Source organism: Martes martes (genome assembly GCF_963455335.1).
Source record: "Martes martes genome assembly, chromosome: 3".
NCBI classification, from domain to species: Eukaryota; Metazoa; Chordata; class Mammalia; order Carnivora; family Mustelidae; genus Martes; species Martes martes.
The window spans coordinates 33,831,499-33,845,726 of record NC_137890.1 but is presented as its reverse complement, the minus strand read 5'-3'; the positions used below and the strand labels follow the sequence as shown (position 1 = coordinate 33,845,726).

Sequence of the window (14,228 nt, the reverse complement as noted above, 5' to 3'; positions counted from 1 at the left end):
GTCATGATCCCAGGGTCCTGGGATCGAGCCCCGCATCAGGCTCTCTGCTCGGTGGAGAGCCTGCTTTCTCCTCTCTTTCTCTCTCTGCCTGCCTCTCTGCCTACTTGTGATCTCTGTCAAATAAATAAATAAATAAAATCTTCAAAAAAAAAATAAATAAATAAAAAGAAAGAAAGAAAAAAGAAAAAGGAGACCAAATATCCTTCTGTATATAATACATACACATTGTTTAAAAAATAATCTAGAAACGTACACAGAAAATTGATAACAGTGTTTTTCTCTAAAAGGAGAAATGAAGTTGAGAGTGGTGATGAAGAGATTTTCAGTCTTTATTTGTAATATTTGAAATTTTTACCCTAAGAATGTATTTGATAAATTTCTTACAGAATTGAAAGTAAATATGAAAATGTTTAATTGTGTAGAGAAGAAGGAAATAAATAAAGATATAAACAGCAGCTATCACTATGAGCTTATGAATGATATTTTTCTTCTATTATTATATAATCAGTACAAACATTCAAAGGACTTTTTTAAAAGGACACCAATTTTAAATGGTGAAAAGAGAATTCTTATGTCGCTTATTGATTACCTCAGTATAAAAATGAATCAAAATTATTTTATTTTTTATTTATTTTTAAAGATTTGTTTATTTGAGCATGAGAGAGTGGGTACAAGTGGGAGGAGGAGCAAAGGGAGAGAAACTTCAAGCAGACTCCCCACTGAGCACAGAGTCTGACATGTCACAAGGATCTATCTCAGGACCTATGAGATTATGACCTGAGCTGAAACCAAGAGTCAGACACTTAACCAACTGAGCCATCCAGGCACCCTCTTTAAATTATTTTTTAAATAATAGAATTATTTGTTCAAATAAGTATCTATTTCCCAGTCTGTAAAATAGTTGCACTTATCCTGATACCACTAGTGCATTTGTTAAAAATTCAGTCCTCTTTCTCTTAGTTTCAATTCATGTAGATTAGACTCTCTTGTAAATCCATTAGTATAGTTTGGGCACATAATTTTAAATACTGGTTTAAGGTACCAAGTTTCAACTAAGTGTGAAGGACTTCTTTTGCCTTTCTAGGTTTGATACTATATCTCTTTAAACAGAAAATGTCTATATTATATAAATCTTAAATATGATACATGGCCCACAAGTGTTTTCTTACTAATCAATTAGTTAAGTTCTAAAATACAAGTTTCAGTAAACCCTCATATACATGTCTTTGCTCAAATATCACCTTAATAGAAATGCCTTCCCTGCCCAACGTCTTTAAAATAGCACCACCACTATCTCTCTCATTCTCTATTCCCTTACTCTGTGTCATTATTATTAGAATTTATTAGCATTATCACCTTACATTTGTTTATCTCCCACCATCAGAATGTGAGTTCCTTGAAGAGTAATGATGCTATTTGTGTTTGACCAGTATGTGATAAGTAATACCTAGCACAGGTATGCAGTAAGTATTTTTAAATGAATTAGATGTTGATGAATGAAATGTTTTGGTTAGTGGAAAGTTAGCTCTATAGAAAAATAGCAATTTTAAAAGAAGAAATTAAAAATACATTACTTTTGTATAAAGTATTTTGTCTTCTAGTGCCTCACTCTTAGTATGCTTTAAATATGTAGTTGGTGGGGGCGCCTGGGTGGCTCAGTTGGTTAAGCAACTGCCTTTGGCTCAGGTCATGATCCCAGAATCCCGGGATCAAGTCCCGCATCAGGCTCCCAGCTCCATGAGGAGTCTGCTTCTCCCTCTGACCTTCTCCCCTGTCATTCTCTCTCTCTCTCTCTCTATCAAATAAATAAATAAAATCTTAAAAAAAAAAAATATGTAGTTGGGGGTGCCTGGGTGGCTCAGTGGGTTAAGCCTCTGCCTTTGGCTCGGGTCATGATCTCAGAGTCCTGGGATCTAGTCGCATGTCGGGCTCTTTGCTCAGAGGGGAGCCTGCTTCCCCCTCTCTCTCTGCCTGCCTCTCTGCCTACTTGTGATCTCTGTCTGTCAAATAAGTAAATAAAATCTTTTAAAAATAAATAAATATGTAGTTGGTAGAATACTAGTTAGTGTACTGTTAGATATAGATCTATAGATAAAAATATGCAAATAAATATATACTATTGAGAGCGAGAAAAAAAACTTTAGACATAATTAAGAACTCAGTGGTTTTGTTTCTTTAACCTGAGAGACAGCTTTTCCTCAGCCACAGAAACATAAAATCCAAATGAACAAATTTTTTTTTCAGTTCTTTGTTGGAGTAAGTGAATCTTGGGCTTTGGTTAATTATTCAGTAATCTGTCCAGAGGCATTCTGAACATGTGATACAAGTTTAAAAATACATAGATAGGTCTAGAAACACAACCAAAATTCTCTGTACAAAGAATGAAATTGAGTCTTATCCCCTAGGAATTAGAAATAGCAGGCACAAAGATTAGTTAAGCTATAGATCATTTATTAGCTCAACCAAAATGAATAATGTGAAAAGGAACATCAACTCAGTGAGGCCTTATTAAAAGAATAGTGAAGAAGGGGTCCCTGTGCAGCACAGTCAGTTGAGCAACTGACTCTAGGTTTCGGCTCAGGTGGTGATCTCGGGGTCACAGGATTGGCACCCCTCCTCCCTCACCCCATCCCCACTGCCTCCCCTATTCCCCAATCCCCTGCCCCATGTTGGGCTCCGAGCTCAGTGAGGAGTCTGCTGGGGTCTCTCTCTTTCATGAATAGATAAATCTTAAAAAAAAAAAAAAAAATGAGGGAGAGGAGTCAGAGATAGCAAAGTAAAATGGGATTGATAGCCCATCTATGTAAGATTGATTCTCAGTTGATTAGAAATGTCAGCCCTTGTCAACTCCAATTTCCCACGGCAAAATCCACCAAAGGCTTCCTATCTGGAGACCCAGATGCATCTCTGTCTCAGAGCACGCCTTTTATATGTGGCAAATTTATCAGCCACCTCTGCCCCATTGATTTTGAAATTTAGAATTAGATTATCCTCTTCACACAAACGATGTAGTGGTCTAGCCATGACTGTCTGTTCCGTTGTATTTTTCTGAGTCCCACAGTGTTTTCTCTGTATTGACCCAGAATACCTTTCAGTCCTTACTCTCAGTTACTCTGCCTAATGCCTGACTACTAAAATTCCTTCCCTGAATCCTTGCCAGTCACTGGAAATCCTGTTACTCTGCTTAGCTTCTTTTGCCAATCTTCCTTGTGCAGATTTTACTTCCTGTGCTCTGTCTACACACAGCTCTCCTCTGGCACACGAACGCCTAACCTCCACTGCTGCGGGCCAGCCTTCCAGAGTGGACCAGCTCTTAAAGTTTCTTAATGGAGGGACCACTTCCTGGTCCTGGTGATTATAGGAACTTCACGACTGAATATAATCTGTTCTGGGTATTTTACCTTAGAATGGCTTTCTACCAAATGAGATTAGATACAATATCCAGTTTTAATATTGGAATAACCATGAACATTTTGTGGACAAAATTCAAAAATCAGTTGCTGTTTCTTATTGGGATAAAAAAAACTGAGATTAAATAAAAGGCTAATAAGTATATATGTCCTTCACCTTTTTACCCAATGATAACCTTGTTGATAGAGTTGGGAATAAGCCATACACATTTCTTGGCTTAATAATCGGAGTGTCATGAGCAAAACTTTCACCATAGTGTATATATAATGACTGCTCATATAAATATTGTTAAGAAACCTGTTGTCATTGAGGCACAGTCAGTTAAGCATCCGACTCTTTGTTCCCATTCAGGTCATTGATCCCAGGATCATGAGATCAAGCCTAGCTTCCAGCTCCATGCTCAGCATGGAGTCTGCTTGAGAGTCTCTCCCTCTCCCTCTACTCCTCCACTCATGCTCTGTCTCTCTAAAATAAATACATCTTATTTATAAAAAAAACTAAACATCTGTTGTTATTTAGTGTTTCATGCAGTGCTTTTGTTCAAATGAGTTCTACCATTTCTGAGAATTGAATGCCACGTTGATATCTTTCCCCTGCAGTTATTTCTTAGCATTGCAGCACATGCAATGCTACTTGGAGTTAATTCGCCATAGCCTGAGAGCATTTCTTATGGTCAGCATGTCTGTAGCTCCCTATTTAATAGGTGGTTTTCACCTATTAACCTGTCTCCTTATATCTCCAGCTTAAAAATCTGTTGTAATGTATTCCTTACAAGGAAACAATTAATTCTAGAATTTTGTGTTACTATTTTTAAAGCACTATGTGATATATGGGTGAGTCTTAAGAAAACTAAAAACCCAGTTACAAATGTAGCATAATCTAGCTAAATTGGGACCTGGGATGAGATCACTGTAAGGATAGTTGGAGATTCTGATTATACTTCTAACCTTATAGGAAATTTCACCTCTTAGTGTTACTATGCTGAATTAGAATGTGAAACATAAAGTTGTTAATAGATGACTAATAATAGCTTTGTTCAAATAAGATGTTCACATGATGAGAATAAAATGAAAAGTCAGAATCAACAAAGTAAAATGTGACAGGTTCTGTTAGCAAAACAAGCAAGCAGGAATTACCTGAGACTGTGGCACTCGCTCTTGTCATCATCCGGTCCTCATAGCGGAACTGCTTTTGCAGCTCTAACGCTCTTCAGCATTGTCACAGCTCACTGTAACAAATTCAGAATTATCACACAGGCGTCATGACTGGAGGCAGATTCTTTCATTGTATAAACAATGCAGGAGTAGATTAGTCCTTTAGAATTATCATTTGACTTATAGAAGTATCAGTTTATTAAACTTAGTGTTCTCAAATTTCTAGGAGATAACTATTGTTATTTAACTTTTCAATATAGGGGAAGAGTATAATGCTAAAAAGTAACTTTCAAGTGCTGTGTAATAATGCATAAGAACAGGTGGCGCTAAAAGCTGAGCCTGTAATTTCCTATTTGGAGTTGGCATTGATTACCCACAATGTCTTGAATCCATAAGAAGGCAAACTTCGCAGTTTAATCTTTTCAAAGCAATTTTAAAGATCAATATCACATTCTGAATGACTTACTAGAATTTATTTGGCTAATGCAGTCTAGTGTGTTCCCTGGGTTTAGCATACAAAATAGATATTGATCTCACACATGTTTTATACATTTATATTTATAAAACAACCTAACTCAGGGACACTTTCAGGTCAGTAAAATGTTGAATTAATAAGTGTTTGAGTAAAAGAATTTTTTTTTTTTTGCCACTTCACACCCATGGGAATGGCTACAACAAAAGAAAAACAGTTTTGGTAAGGATGTGGAGAAATCACCACCCTCATAACTGCTGGTGAGAATGTAAAGTAATCCAGCCACACTGGAAAGCAGTTTGGTGGTTCCTCAGAAAGTTAAAAAATAGAGTGCCCATTTGACCTAGCAGTTCTTTTCCTAGGTATAAAACCAAGAAAAACAAAACATGTTTACATAAAAACTTCTACATAAATGTTCATAGTAGCATTATTCATAATAGCCAAAAAGGTGGGAATGACCCATATGTCTAAGAGCTAATGAACGGATAAATGAATTATGGTATATCTGTGCAATGGAATATTATTCAGCCGTAAAAAGGAATGGAGTACTGATAGGTGGTACAACATGGATGAACCTTGAAAACATCAAAAAGCCCCATATTATATGATTCCATTTATATGAAATGTCCAGAGTAAGCAAATCCATACAGTAGAAAAGTAGAATAGCGGTTGCAGGGCCTGGCAGGAGAGGGGGATGGGGAGTAATTTGTTAAATGAAGGTGAGTTTCTTATTTGGGGTGATAGAAACATTTTGTAATTAGATAGTGGTGATGCACAACTTTGTGATTATACCAAAAACTATAAAAAGTGAATTATACATTTTTAAGGGTTAATTTTACAGTGTATATATTATGTCTCAATAAAAAATATTGTCAGTGTTTGTTTATCTGTATAAAAAGATGTTTTTTAAATAAAATTGTAAAAAATTTTACAGATATATATGTCATGTCCTACTGGCAGAACTTTCCAGAAAGTTAAACACACAAGCTGGCATTTACCTGAAAGCCTTGCTTTATCTTAAATCGTGTGTACCTGTATCCACTGAACTTCCACCAATCTGAATGTGGAATGTTTTTATCAAAGACAAAAAAGTGTCAAGAGTGAAGGAGCCAAGAACACACACCTAACACATATCTTCTCTGATTATACTTTGAATGTTACTGTTACTGTCACATAGCGAAATGACCTTTAAAAAGCTTATCTGACCTCAGAAATGTCAGTTAAGAATATCATATAGTCATAGAAAGATCATTTGCTATAGAGTCAAATATAGCTGGATTTGAGACCCAACCCGAAATTTATTAGCAGCTTCTTCTTCTTAAGGAAATTCTCACATCTCTGAGCCTTTGGGTCTTCATCTGCAAAATCCCTCACAGAGTTGTTGTAAGGATTCCATGAGATACCCTGAATGAAATAAGACTGTGCTCTCTGCTTGCCTGCTGTACACATACTCTCGTTTCTTCTCTCCACAGCACTTCCCACCCCAAACCTCCTTATACACTGCCCACCGCACACACATCCATACAAACCAAATTATGTCTCCTTCCTCTATGTTCCCATGGTACCTAGGGATTACCCTACTGAAGCACTTGCCATACTCTGTTGAATTTTCATGTTTATTTGCCTATCTTCTCCAGGAAACTAATTTGTTTAAGAGGAGGGAAACCATTTTGTCTACTGTTATATATACATTTATCTAGCATAGTGACTAGCTGAATAAATATTTGAATAAATGAATTTTAATAACATAATCTAGCATTATACTGGGTTCATAATAGCTCCCTCAAACAGTATAATGTTCCTATGTTTTCCTCTCTAGAACATAATCATCCTGAAGCATTTTCAAATTTATAATAGGTGGTGATGTATATATGGAAAGGGTTTTATTACGGGTTAGACCTATAGAATGAAGAAAATGTTCCTTATCTGTGTTATAATATACTACTTGTTACTTATTTATCTTGGTAATTTGTGCATGATGTTTTCTTGTAATATCCATCTATACATATTTACTAACTTAAAAATTTATTTTATAAAATTCCTAAGAATGTGCAGTCCAATGTGCATATTTCCTGCCATCCTCCATCTGACCTTACTTAGACTCAGAAAGAAACAGCAAGCTTGGACTCAATTTTGCTGTAGATTTAAGAAGGCCTTTGAAATGTATAGAAATTAAATCATTTTAAGCAATAAAACTGAAACTTGCTCTTACTATTTTTTATTTTAAATGTCTTACAAAATAATAATAATGGGCAATAATTATTTGGGGATGAGAGGAATTCATTGCTAAGGGAGCAATAGAGGTAGTTTAGTTAGTATGTTTTGTTCTCCAGACTTTGCGTATTTCCATACATATGCCTATCTAAATTATTTACAAAAGCTTTGCTATATAAATATAAGTTATTAACTACATAATAATATGGGGGTGTGGAAAAAGTACAAGTAATGTTTATGTTAATAGAAATCATTGAGATTTTTGTAGAGTCTCATAACCATTCTGCTTCTTTCAGGTACAGAGAACTGCAACTTAGTACAGAAAGCAAAGTAACAGAATATCTCTATCAAAGTAAATTAAAATCTTTTGAAAGTGAGCGTGTTCAACTTATCCAAGAGGAAACTGCAAGAAATCTCACACAGTGTCAATTGGAATGTGAAAAGTATCAGAAAAAAATAGAGGTACATATACAGACTTTTCTTTTAAAATTAGCATAACAGGGGTGCCTGGGTGGCTCCATAGGCTAATCGTCCAACTCTTGGTTTCGGCTCAGGTCCTGATCTCAGGGTGGTGAGATTGAGCTCCATGTTGGACTTCATGCTCAGCACAGATTCTGCTTGAGATTCTTCTCCCCGTCCTCTCCACCCGCTTTGCTCCCCACACCTGCTCACACTCCCTCCCTCCCTCTCTCTCTCTCTCTCTCATAAAAAAAACAAAATCTTAAAAAAAATAAAATTAGCATAACATGGGACTCCTGGCTGGCTCGGTCAGTAGAACATGCAACTCTTGATCTCGGGGTCAGGAGTTAGAGCCCCACTTTGGACATAGAATTTAATTTTTAAAAAATAATTTAAAAAATAGAATAAAATTAGCATAACATGTAATTTTAATAAGTACAAAGTCCATATCATATTGAGCTTTATTTTTATTTTACCTGTAGGACCAAGCACTGCCCTGCATGTGTACATGTGCACATACACACACAAGATATGTATATTTCAGAAAGATGTATTAATAAAAAGGACTGGAATTGTCAGGGAAAAAAAGAAAGGAACAAAAAGATCTCATTCACAATAGCAACTAAAATATATATAATTACTTGGAATATTTTTAATAGGAATAGTACAGAGCCTGTATCAAGAAAAGCATACAACTTCACTAATACATAAGCAACACCATCTTTCTGGTAATATGCAGCATTACAAATTTTTCTGTTTTTATCAAGTGATATTACATATTTTTAATCAAATGCTAGCATGCTCTAAGTAATTAGAACATTAGAACAAAGTAATTCTGTAGTATAACTAGAAGAAAAAAAACAAGGAATAATCAGTTTTTAAAATTTATTTATTATAGAGAGAGAGTGCGTGTGTGAATGGTGGGGGGGAGCAAAGGGTGAGGATCTTCAAGCAGACTCCCCACCGAGCTTGGGGCTCAATCTTTAAACACTGAGATCGTGATCTGAGCTGAAACCAAGAGTTGGACACTCAACTGACTGAGCCACCCAGGTGCCCCAAGAATAATAAACATTTGAAGAAGATTGTTAAAAAGAAATAATAAGGAGAAATATGTATCACATTTTAAAATTCATTCTGAGGTAAGAACATTAAAACCCACCCAAAAAAATCCATAAGTGGTATCAAGTATGAACTCAAGACCCATAATTACATAAATTTAAGAATGTATTCATTGTAAAGGTTATGGTATAAATCAGGTGAGATGGGTGAATTGGACAACAAATAGTGCTGTGATAATCATTTGAGTATTCAGAGAAGATACTTACATACTTCACACTGTATACCAAAATAAAACTGAGATGGATCCTAGCTAAATGTAAATACAGAACTATAAAACCATTAAAACTACATACAGATCAAGTTTTGTATTATGTAAGTTTGGGGATTAATTCTGTTGATCTGTTGATTAAAAGCAGGGAAAGAAATCATAGAGGAAAAATAAAATAAAACCTTTAATTCTTCTGTGTTTGAAAAAAAATCTGAATAATATTAAAGGGCAAAATAAAGACTAAAAGAATAATATTCGTGTTATATAAGAGAAAAGGCTTGTCTCCTTCCTTTTAAAAGATCTCTTATCAAAAGGACCTATGTTCCTCTTCTAGAGAATAGGTGGAAAGAAGGAATGAACTGTTTCCCAAGAAAAGACATGCAAATTGCCAAGAAATAAGCAAAAACATGTATTCTCCCTAATAATTACAGAAATGTAAATTTAAACTCTGTTCTACTTTTACTTAGGTCTTTTGTTGTTTTGAAACTGCTGGCAGGAGTACCTTTAAAAGGGAAATCTCAGGGCGCCTGGGTGGCTCAGTGGGTTAAGCCTCTGCCTTCGGCTCAGGTCATGATCTCAGGGTCCTGGGATCCAGCCCCGCATCAGGCTCTCTGCTCGGCAGGGAGCTTGCTTCCCCCTCTCTCTCTGCTGTCTCTGCCTACTTGTGATCTATCTCTCTCTGTCAAATGAAAAATTAAAAAAAAATCTTATATTTAAAAAGGGAAATCTCATGCAGTTAGAAAATAGAACATCTTTTCTGGAGGACAATAAGGTGACCTGTATTCAAGTCCTTAAAAAATTGATCCAATAGGGGTGCCTGGGAGGCTCAGTCCATTAAGCGTCTACCCCACTTGTGCGCTCTATCTTAAATAAATAAAATCTTTTAAAAAAGTGGTCCAGTAATTTTAAAGGAATTTTACCTGAGGAAATAATAAGAAATGCTCATAAAGGTTTATAGTAATGGAATGTATCACAGCATTATTTATTATATTAAAAATTGGAATTTATTTAAATAGTTGATAATTAAACAATTTTCAGTTAGTATATTATAAACTGTATTTTTTGCTACATTCATGGTTTCTATGGTTCCATGTAGTCATGTTCCTATCTAAATATTTTAGATTTTTGGGAAATGCTCATTTGAAAAATTGAAAAATGTAGCAGTGTCATTAGCATGGTTAATTAGCTAATGATGTAAGTTTTCATTACAGAACTTTCTCAGAGATTACATTTCTGAAAAGTACTCTGATAGGTAAAACTAAGATTAACAAGATAAAGGTTCTCACAGAAAATAAAGGCTTAGGAAAAAATATAAAAACGATATTAAATACATATAAGAAATAGAAGCGAAAATTATAGATAGTGTATATTTCTAAACCAGTATTTGGCATTTAAAAACTTTTTAAAATACCTTCTTCGGGAGCCTAGTGCAGTCGTAATCTACAATGGCAGATTTTACCACACAATATCGATTAGATCGTATTTGATCAGCTCTAATTTGGAATTCATCTTTTGCAAGTTATATTTTCTTTTTTTTTTTTTAAAGATTTTATTTATTTGTTTGACACAGAGATCACAAGTAGGCAGAGAGGCAGGCAGAGAGAGAGGGGGAAGCAGGCCCCCCACCGAGTAGGGAGCCCGATGCGGGGCTCAATCCCAGGACCCTGGGATCATGACCTGAGTCGAAGGCAGAGGCTTTAACCCACTGAGCCACCCAGGTGCCCCTTGCAAGTTATATTTTCTATGGTTTAAATTTCATAATTCCTAACAAAATGCCTTTCCTTTTTTTTTTTTTTTTCCCCCTTCGGATTGGTTGACTGTGCTTAAGGATGTGTCTTGGGGGCAGGTGGAAGGGGAATGGGAGGTATATATAGAAAGACCGGGAAGCACTTCCTTCTCTGTACTTCTGAAACAAACATTTCACTACATAATAGTTTACAACACATGCATGCTGATGTTTCCTGAACCATTCTATTTTATTATTTTTAGCTGGTTGCAGTCCATATGCAGTATGTAGATAGATAGATATGCATATGCAGTCATGACCTCCTAGGTAACAACTTGCAGTGTGAAAACCACTCTCCCATAGACCTACCCACTTGGTCAGTGAATGCAGTTGACTAGCAATTATCGTGTTATTTTGTGTAAAGGTTGTGGAGAAACCTTTGTAAAACATATTATGATTCTGAAAACTGGTTGATAAAACAGGCTTTAGGGGAATTTCTTTACATTTTTTCCTCCATTAAACTGGGAGCCTTGGGGGGGACAGGGACTATTCATTTATCATTTTGTCACCAATAACTAACGCAGTGCTTTGCTCATGGTGGATGCTCAATAAATAATGAGTGCATGAATGGTTTGATGAAAGTTACTACAGTACTATTGTTCGAATCCATTTTTGAAATACTGGAAGGTATTTCTAAGACAATTCTTACTTATAATGAATTTAGAGAGAAATAAATTTGCGAAGGATAAAGATTGTCATATGTACATACTTTTCTGTGGCTTTTACCCAGTATTTTCCTTGATTTATAGCTTGGAGACAACTTGTTGTACTTTTAATTATCAGTTGGCAAAGGCTCCGAAACACTGGCTTTATATTTTTATCTTTTTTTAAAGCTATTATTGACCTACAGTTTTGTATTTTCATCCACTTTATATGTAATTGTATATATATAATTTTATATAACTTGGTGTTATCATTCTGTTATTTAAAGGAAGGAAATAGCTACTGTGAAAGTTTAATATCTAATAGATTTCTGAAAACAGCTAATCTATTTTATGCATTCATGTTCAAACTCAAATGTTCGTATATTGGTTTTTCCTAAAGAATCTTTAATATAATAGCCTTCCATAGGTCCTGTAATCAAGATCTTCTTTGGCTTTTCAGAAACAGTAATGAATGTATTTATAGCAACTACTGAGATAAATCTATAGTAAAAAGGAATTCTCTACCATAGAGTACAGAGGTGTTATGTATTTCTGGCCATCTTTCCTCTGTGTTATGAAGAGAGAATTTTAAATTGTATCTCTCAATTTAATACCACTTTTAAAATCTCTTATTAAAATAATACTTTACAAAATATCCCATCTTCTACATTTTGATTGTTTATCTCTTTAGATAGCCACTTCTGCAGTCTTTCATTGTGGTTCATTGTGTTCATTGTGTGGTATTTTTATTGAGGGATGTAGAGTACAGATGAAAAGTATCAGCTGTGCTGTGAGAATAGTCATTTAGCACTATCCTTACTGATCCTTTTTTTTTACCATGGAATTAGTAAGTGTCATCAGCCACCAAAGTCCTAATGAATTATATCTCAATATAATAAATTCTATGAAAGCTCTAGATTACTTCACTGACTAGCAGTTTAGTTATAATGAATAAATAAGTCTCTGGAAAACATATTCCCAGCTGGCAAGAGTAAAGAAGAAATAATACTAAAAGATGAATTTCTTTTTTCTGATCCAATCAGGGACACTAAAATCATCCCATCATCATCACCATCATTATAATAGTCATCATCATAATCATCGATATTCCCATGTTATTCTTTCTTTATCCTCCAATGGAATAAATTTGGAAGGTGGGGGAATAATGTTTATTTTGGGGAGAAGTTTTGGTGGAAATAATTGAAGGAAAATAAGATAAAATATGTTAAGGAAAATGTAATTTCTGTTTGTAAAAACTGGAAGTAGATCTGCATCTTTTCCTTTTTCCACATCACAGAAAGCGTACAATCATATGCATTTGTTAAGGTGAACTTTATGTCATGAGAGAAAATAAGTTGTGTTAAAAATTGTTTATCATTATAGAGAATTCAGAGTAATTAAGGAAGGATCTCTATTTCTACAAGCCATTTAATAAAACATTCTCATAATTCTTACAGTAGTAATAGTATTTTTCAGACTTACGTTCCACTTGTATTCTAGGCACTGTGCTAAGCACTGTGAGCATTATCATCTTATGTAATCCTTCCAACAGTGTTTTGAGGTAGGCCTAGAAAGAATAATAGCCTACCATCTACAACTAATGAGTTTCAAAGCCAGCATTGAAATCCAAATCTTTCTGGCTACAAACCCATATTCTTAGCCATAATATTCTGTTGCTTCTAAGGAAATACTAATTTGCTTATGCTGTACTGGGAAGCAAGTGTAATACCACTGCATAATTTAGCCTGTTCTAGTTAGTAGACTTTCTAGATAATTGGAATGTAATTTAAGTATTAAGACATTTCTTTTGCCACTAGAAATGTCTCCCTTTTTTAGTGAATTCATCATCATAGTGATTCCTTCAACGTATCACCGTTGGAGAATGTAGGATTTTTTGTTCTTACACAAAATAACTCCAATTTCCCTATCTGTTTTTTATAATTTTTTAAATCCTTCCTTTCTATACAAAGGCATTTTCTGTTACTGCCCCAAGTGGGACTTCGTATTTATCATTTTGATTTGTTGCTTTGAATTTATGATTGTTCAAGAAACCAGAAATCTCATTAAAACCATGGTCAGCATGGATGAAATAAGCTCTGTTGGAAAACTGGAGGATGGGTATATCATTTTTACACACAGCTTTATAAGCCTGTGAGCCTTTCTCCAATAGCTACAGTTGCCAAATAAATGACCTTCTGGTAAGTATGGCACTCTTGCGTTTTCTTAGTTCTAATAAGTAAATGCTAATCTTAATCCGATAACTATTTCAAAGTTTTAATTTTGTTGTTTATTCACTTCTTACATAACGTGCTTCATAATTTTCAGTTACAGACAAATGAATTATTTACTTAAGAAATAATCTATCTTACCTGCTCAGTCATCTCAGTCGAGCTTTCTCCTCATATTAAAATCATTAGAAAGAAGGGGGAAAAAGTCAGAGTATTTTTGTGTCACATACTTTTCTTAACTGTTAACCTTGTTTAATTCTGCCTTTGCAATTTTTTTTTCTTCTACTATTAGGTTTTAACGAAAGAATTTTATAGTCTCCAAGCCTCTTCTGAAAAACGCATTACTGAACTTCAATCACAGAACTCTGAGCATCAGGCAAGGCTAGACATTTATGAGAAATTGGAAAAAGAGCTCGATGAAATAATAATGCAAACTGCAGAAAGTAAGTCGCCCACTACCTCACAAACGCAGCTCTTTTCTGGCAGCACAGGAAACCTGATATCATTTCTAAAACTGCATTTGTCTGTTTCTT

At 34.8% G+C, this 14,228-nt stretch overlaps 1 protein-coding gene across 1 annotated transcript in view; it reads left to right on the top strand.

Moving 5' to 3' along the window:
• The window catches only part of PIBF1 (progesterone immunomodulatory binding factor 1), a 195,280-nt gene that overhangs the window by 103,262 nt on the left and 77,790 nt on the right, over window positions 1–14,228 (top strand). The window contains exons 11-12 of the mRNA XM_080798058.1: window positions 7,548–7,713; window positions 13,988–14,138. Coding sequence (XP_080654184.1) covers window positions 7,548–7,713; window positions 13,988–14,138 — 317 coding nt within the window. The remainder of the gene's footprint in view (window positions 1–7,547; window positions 7,714–13,987; window positions 14,139–14,228) is intronic.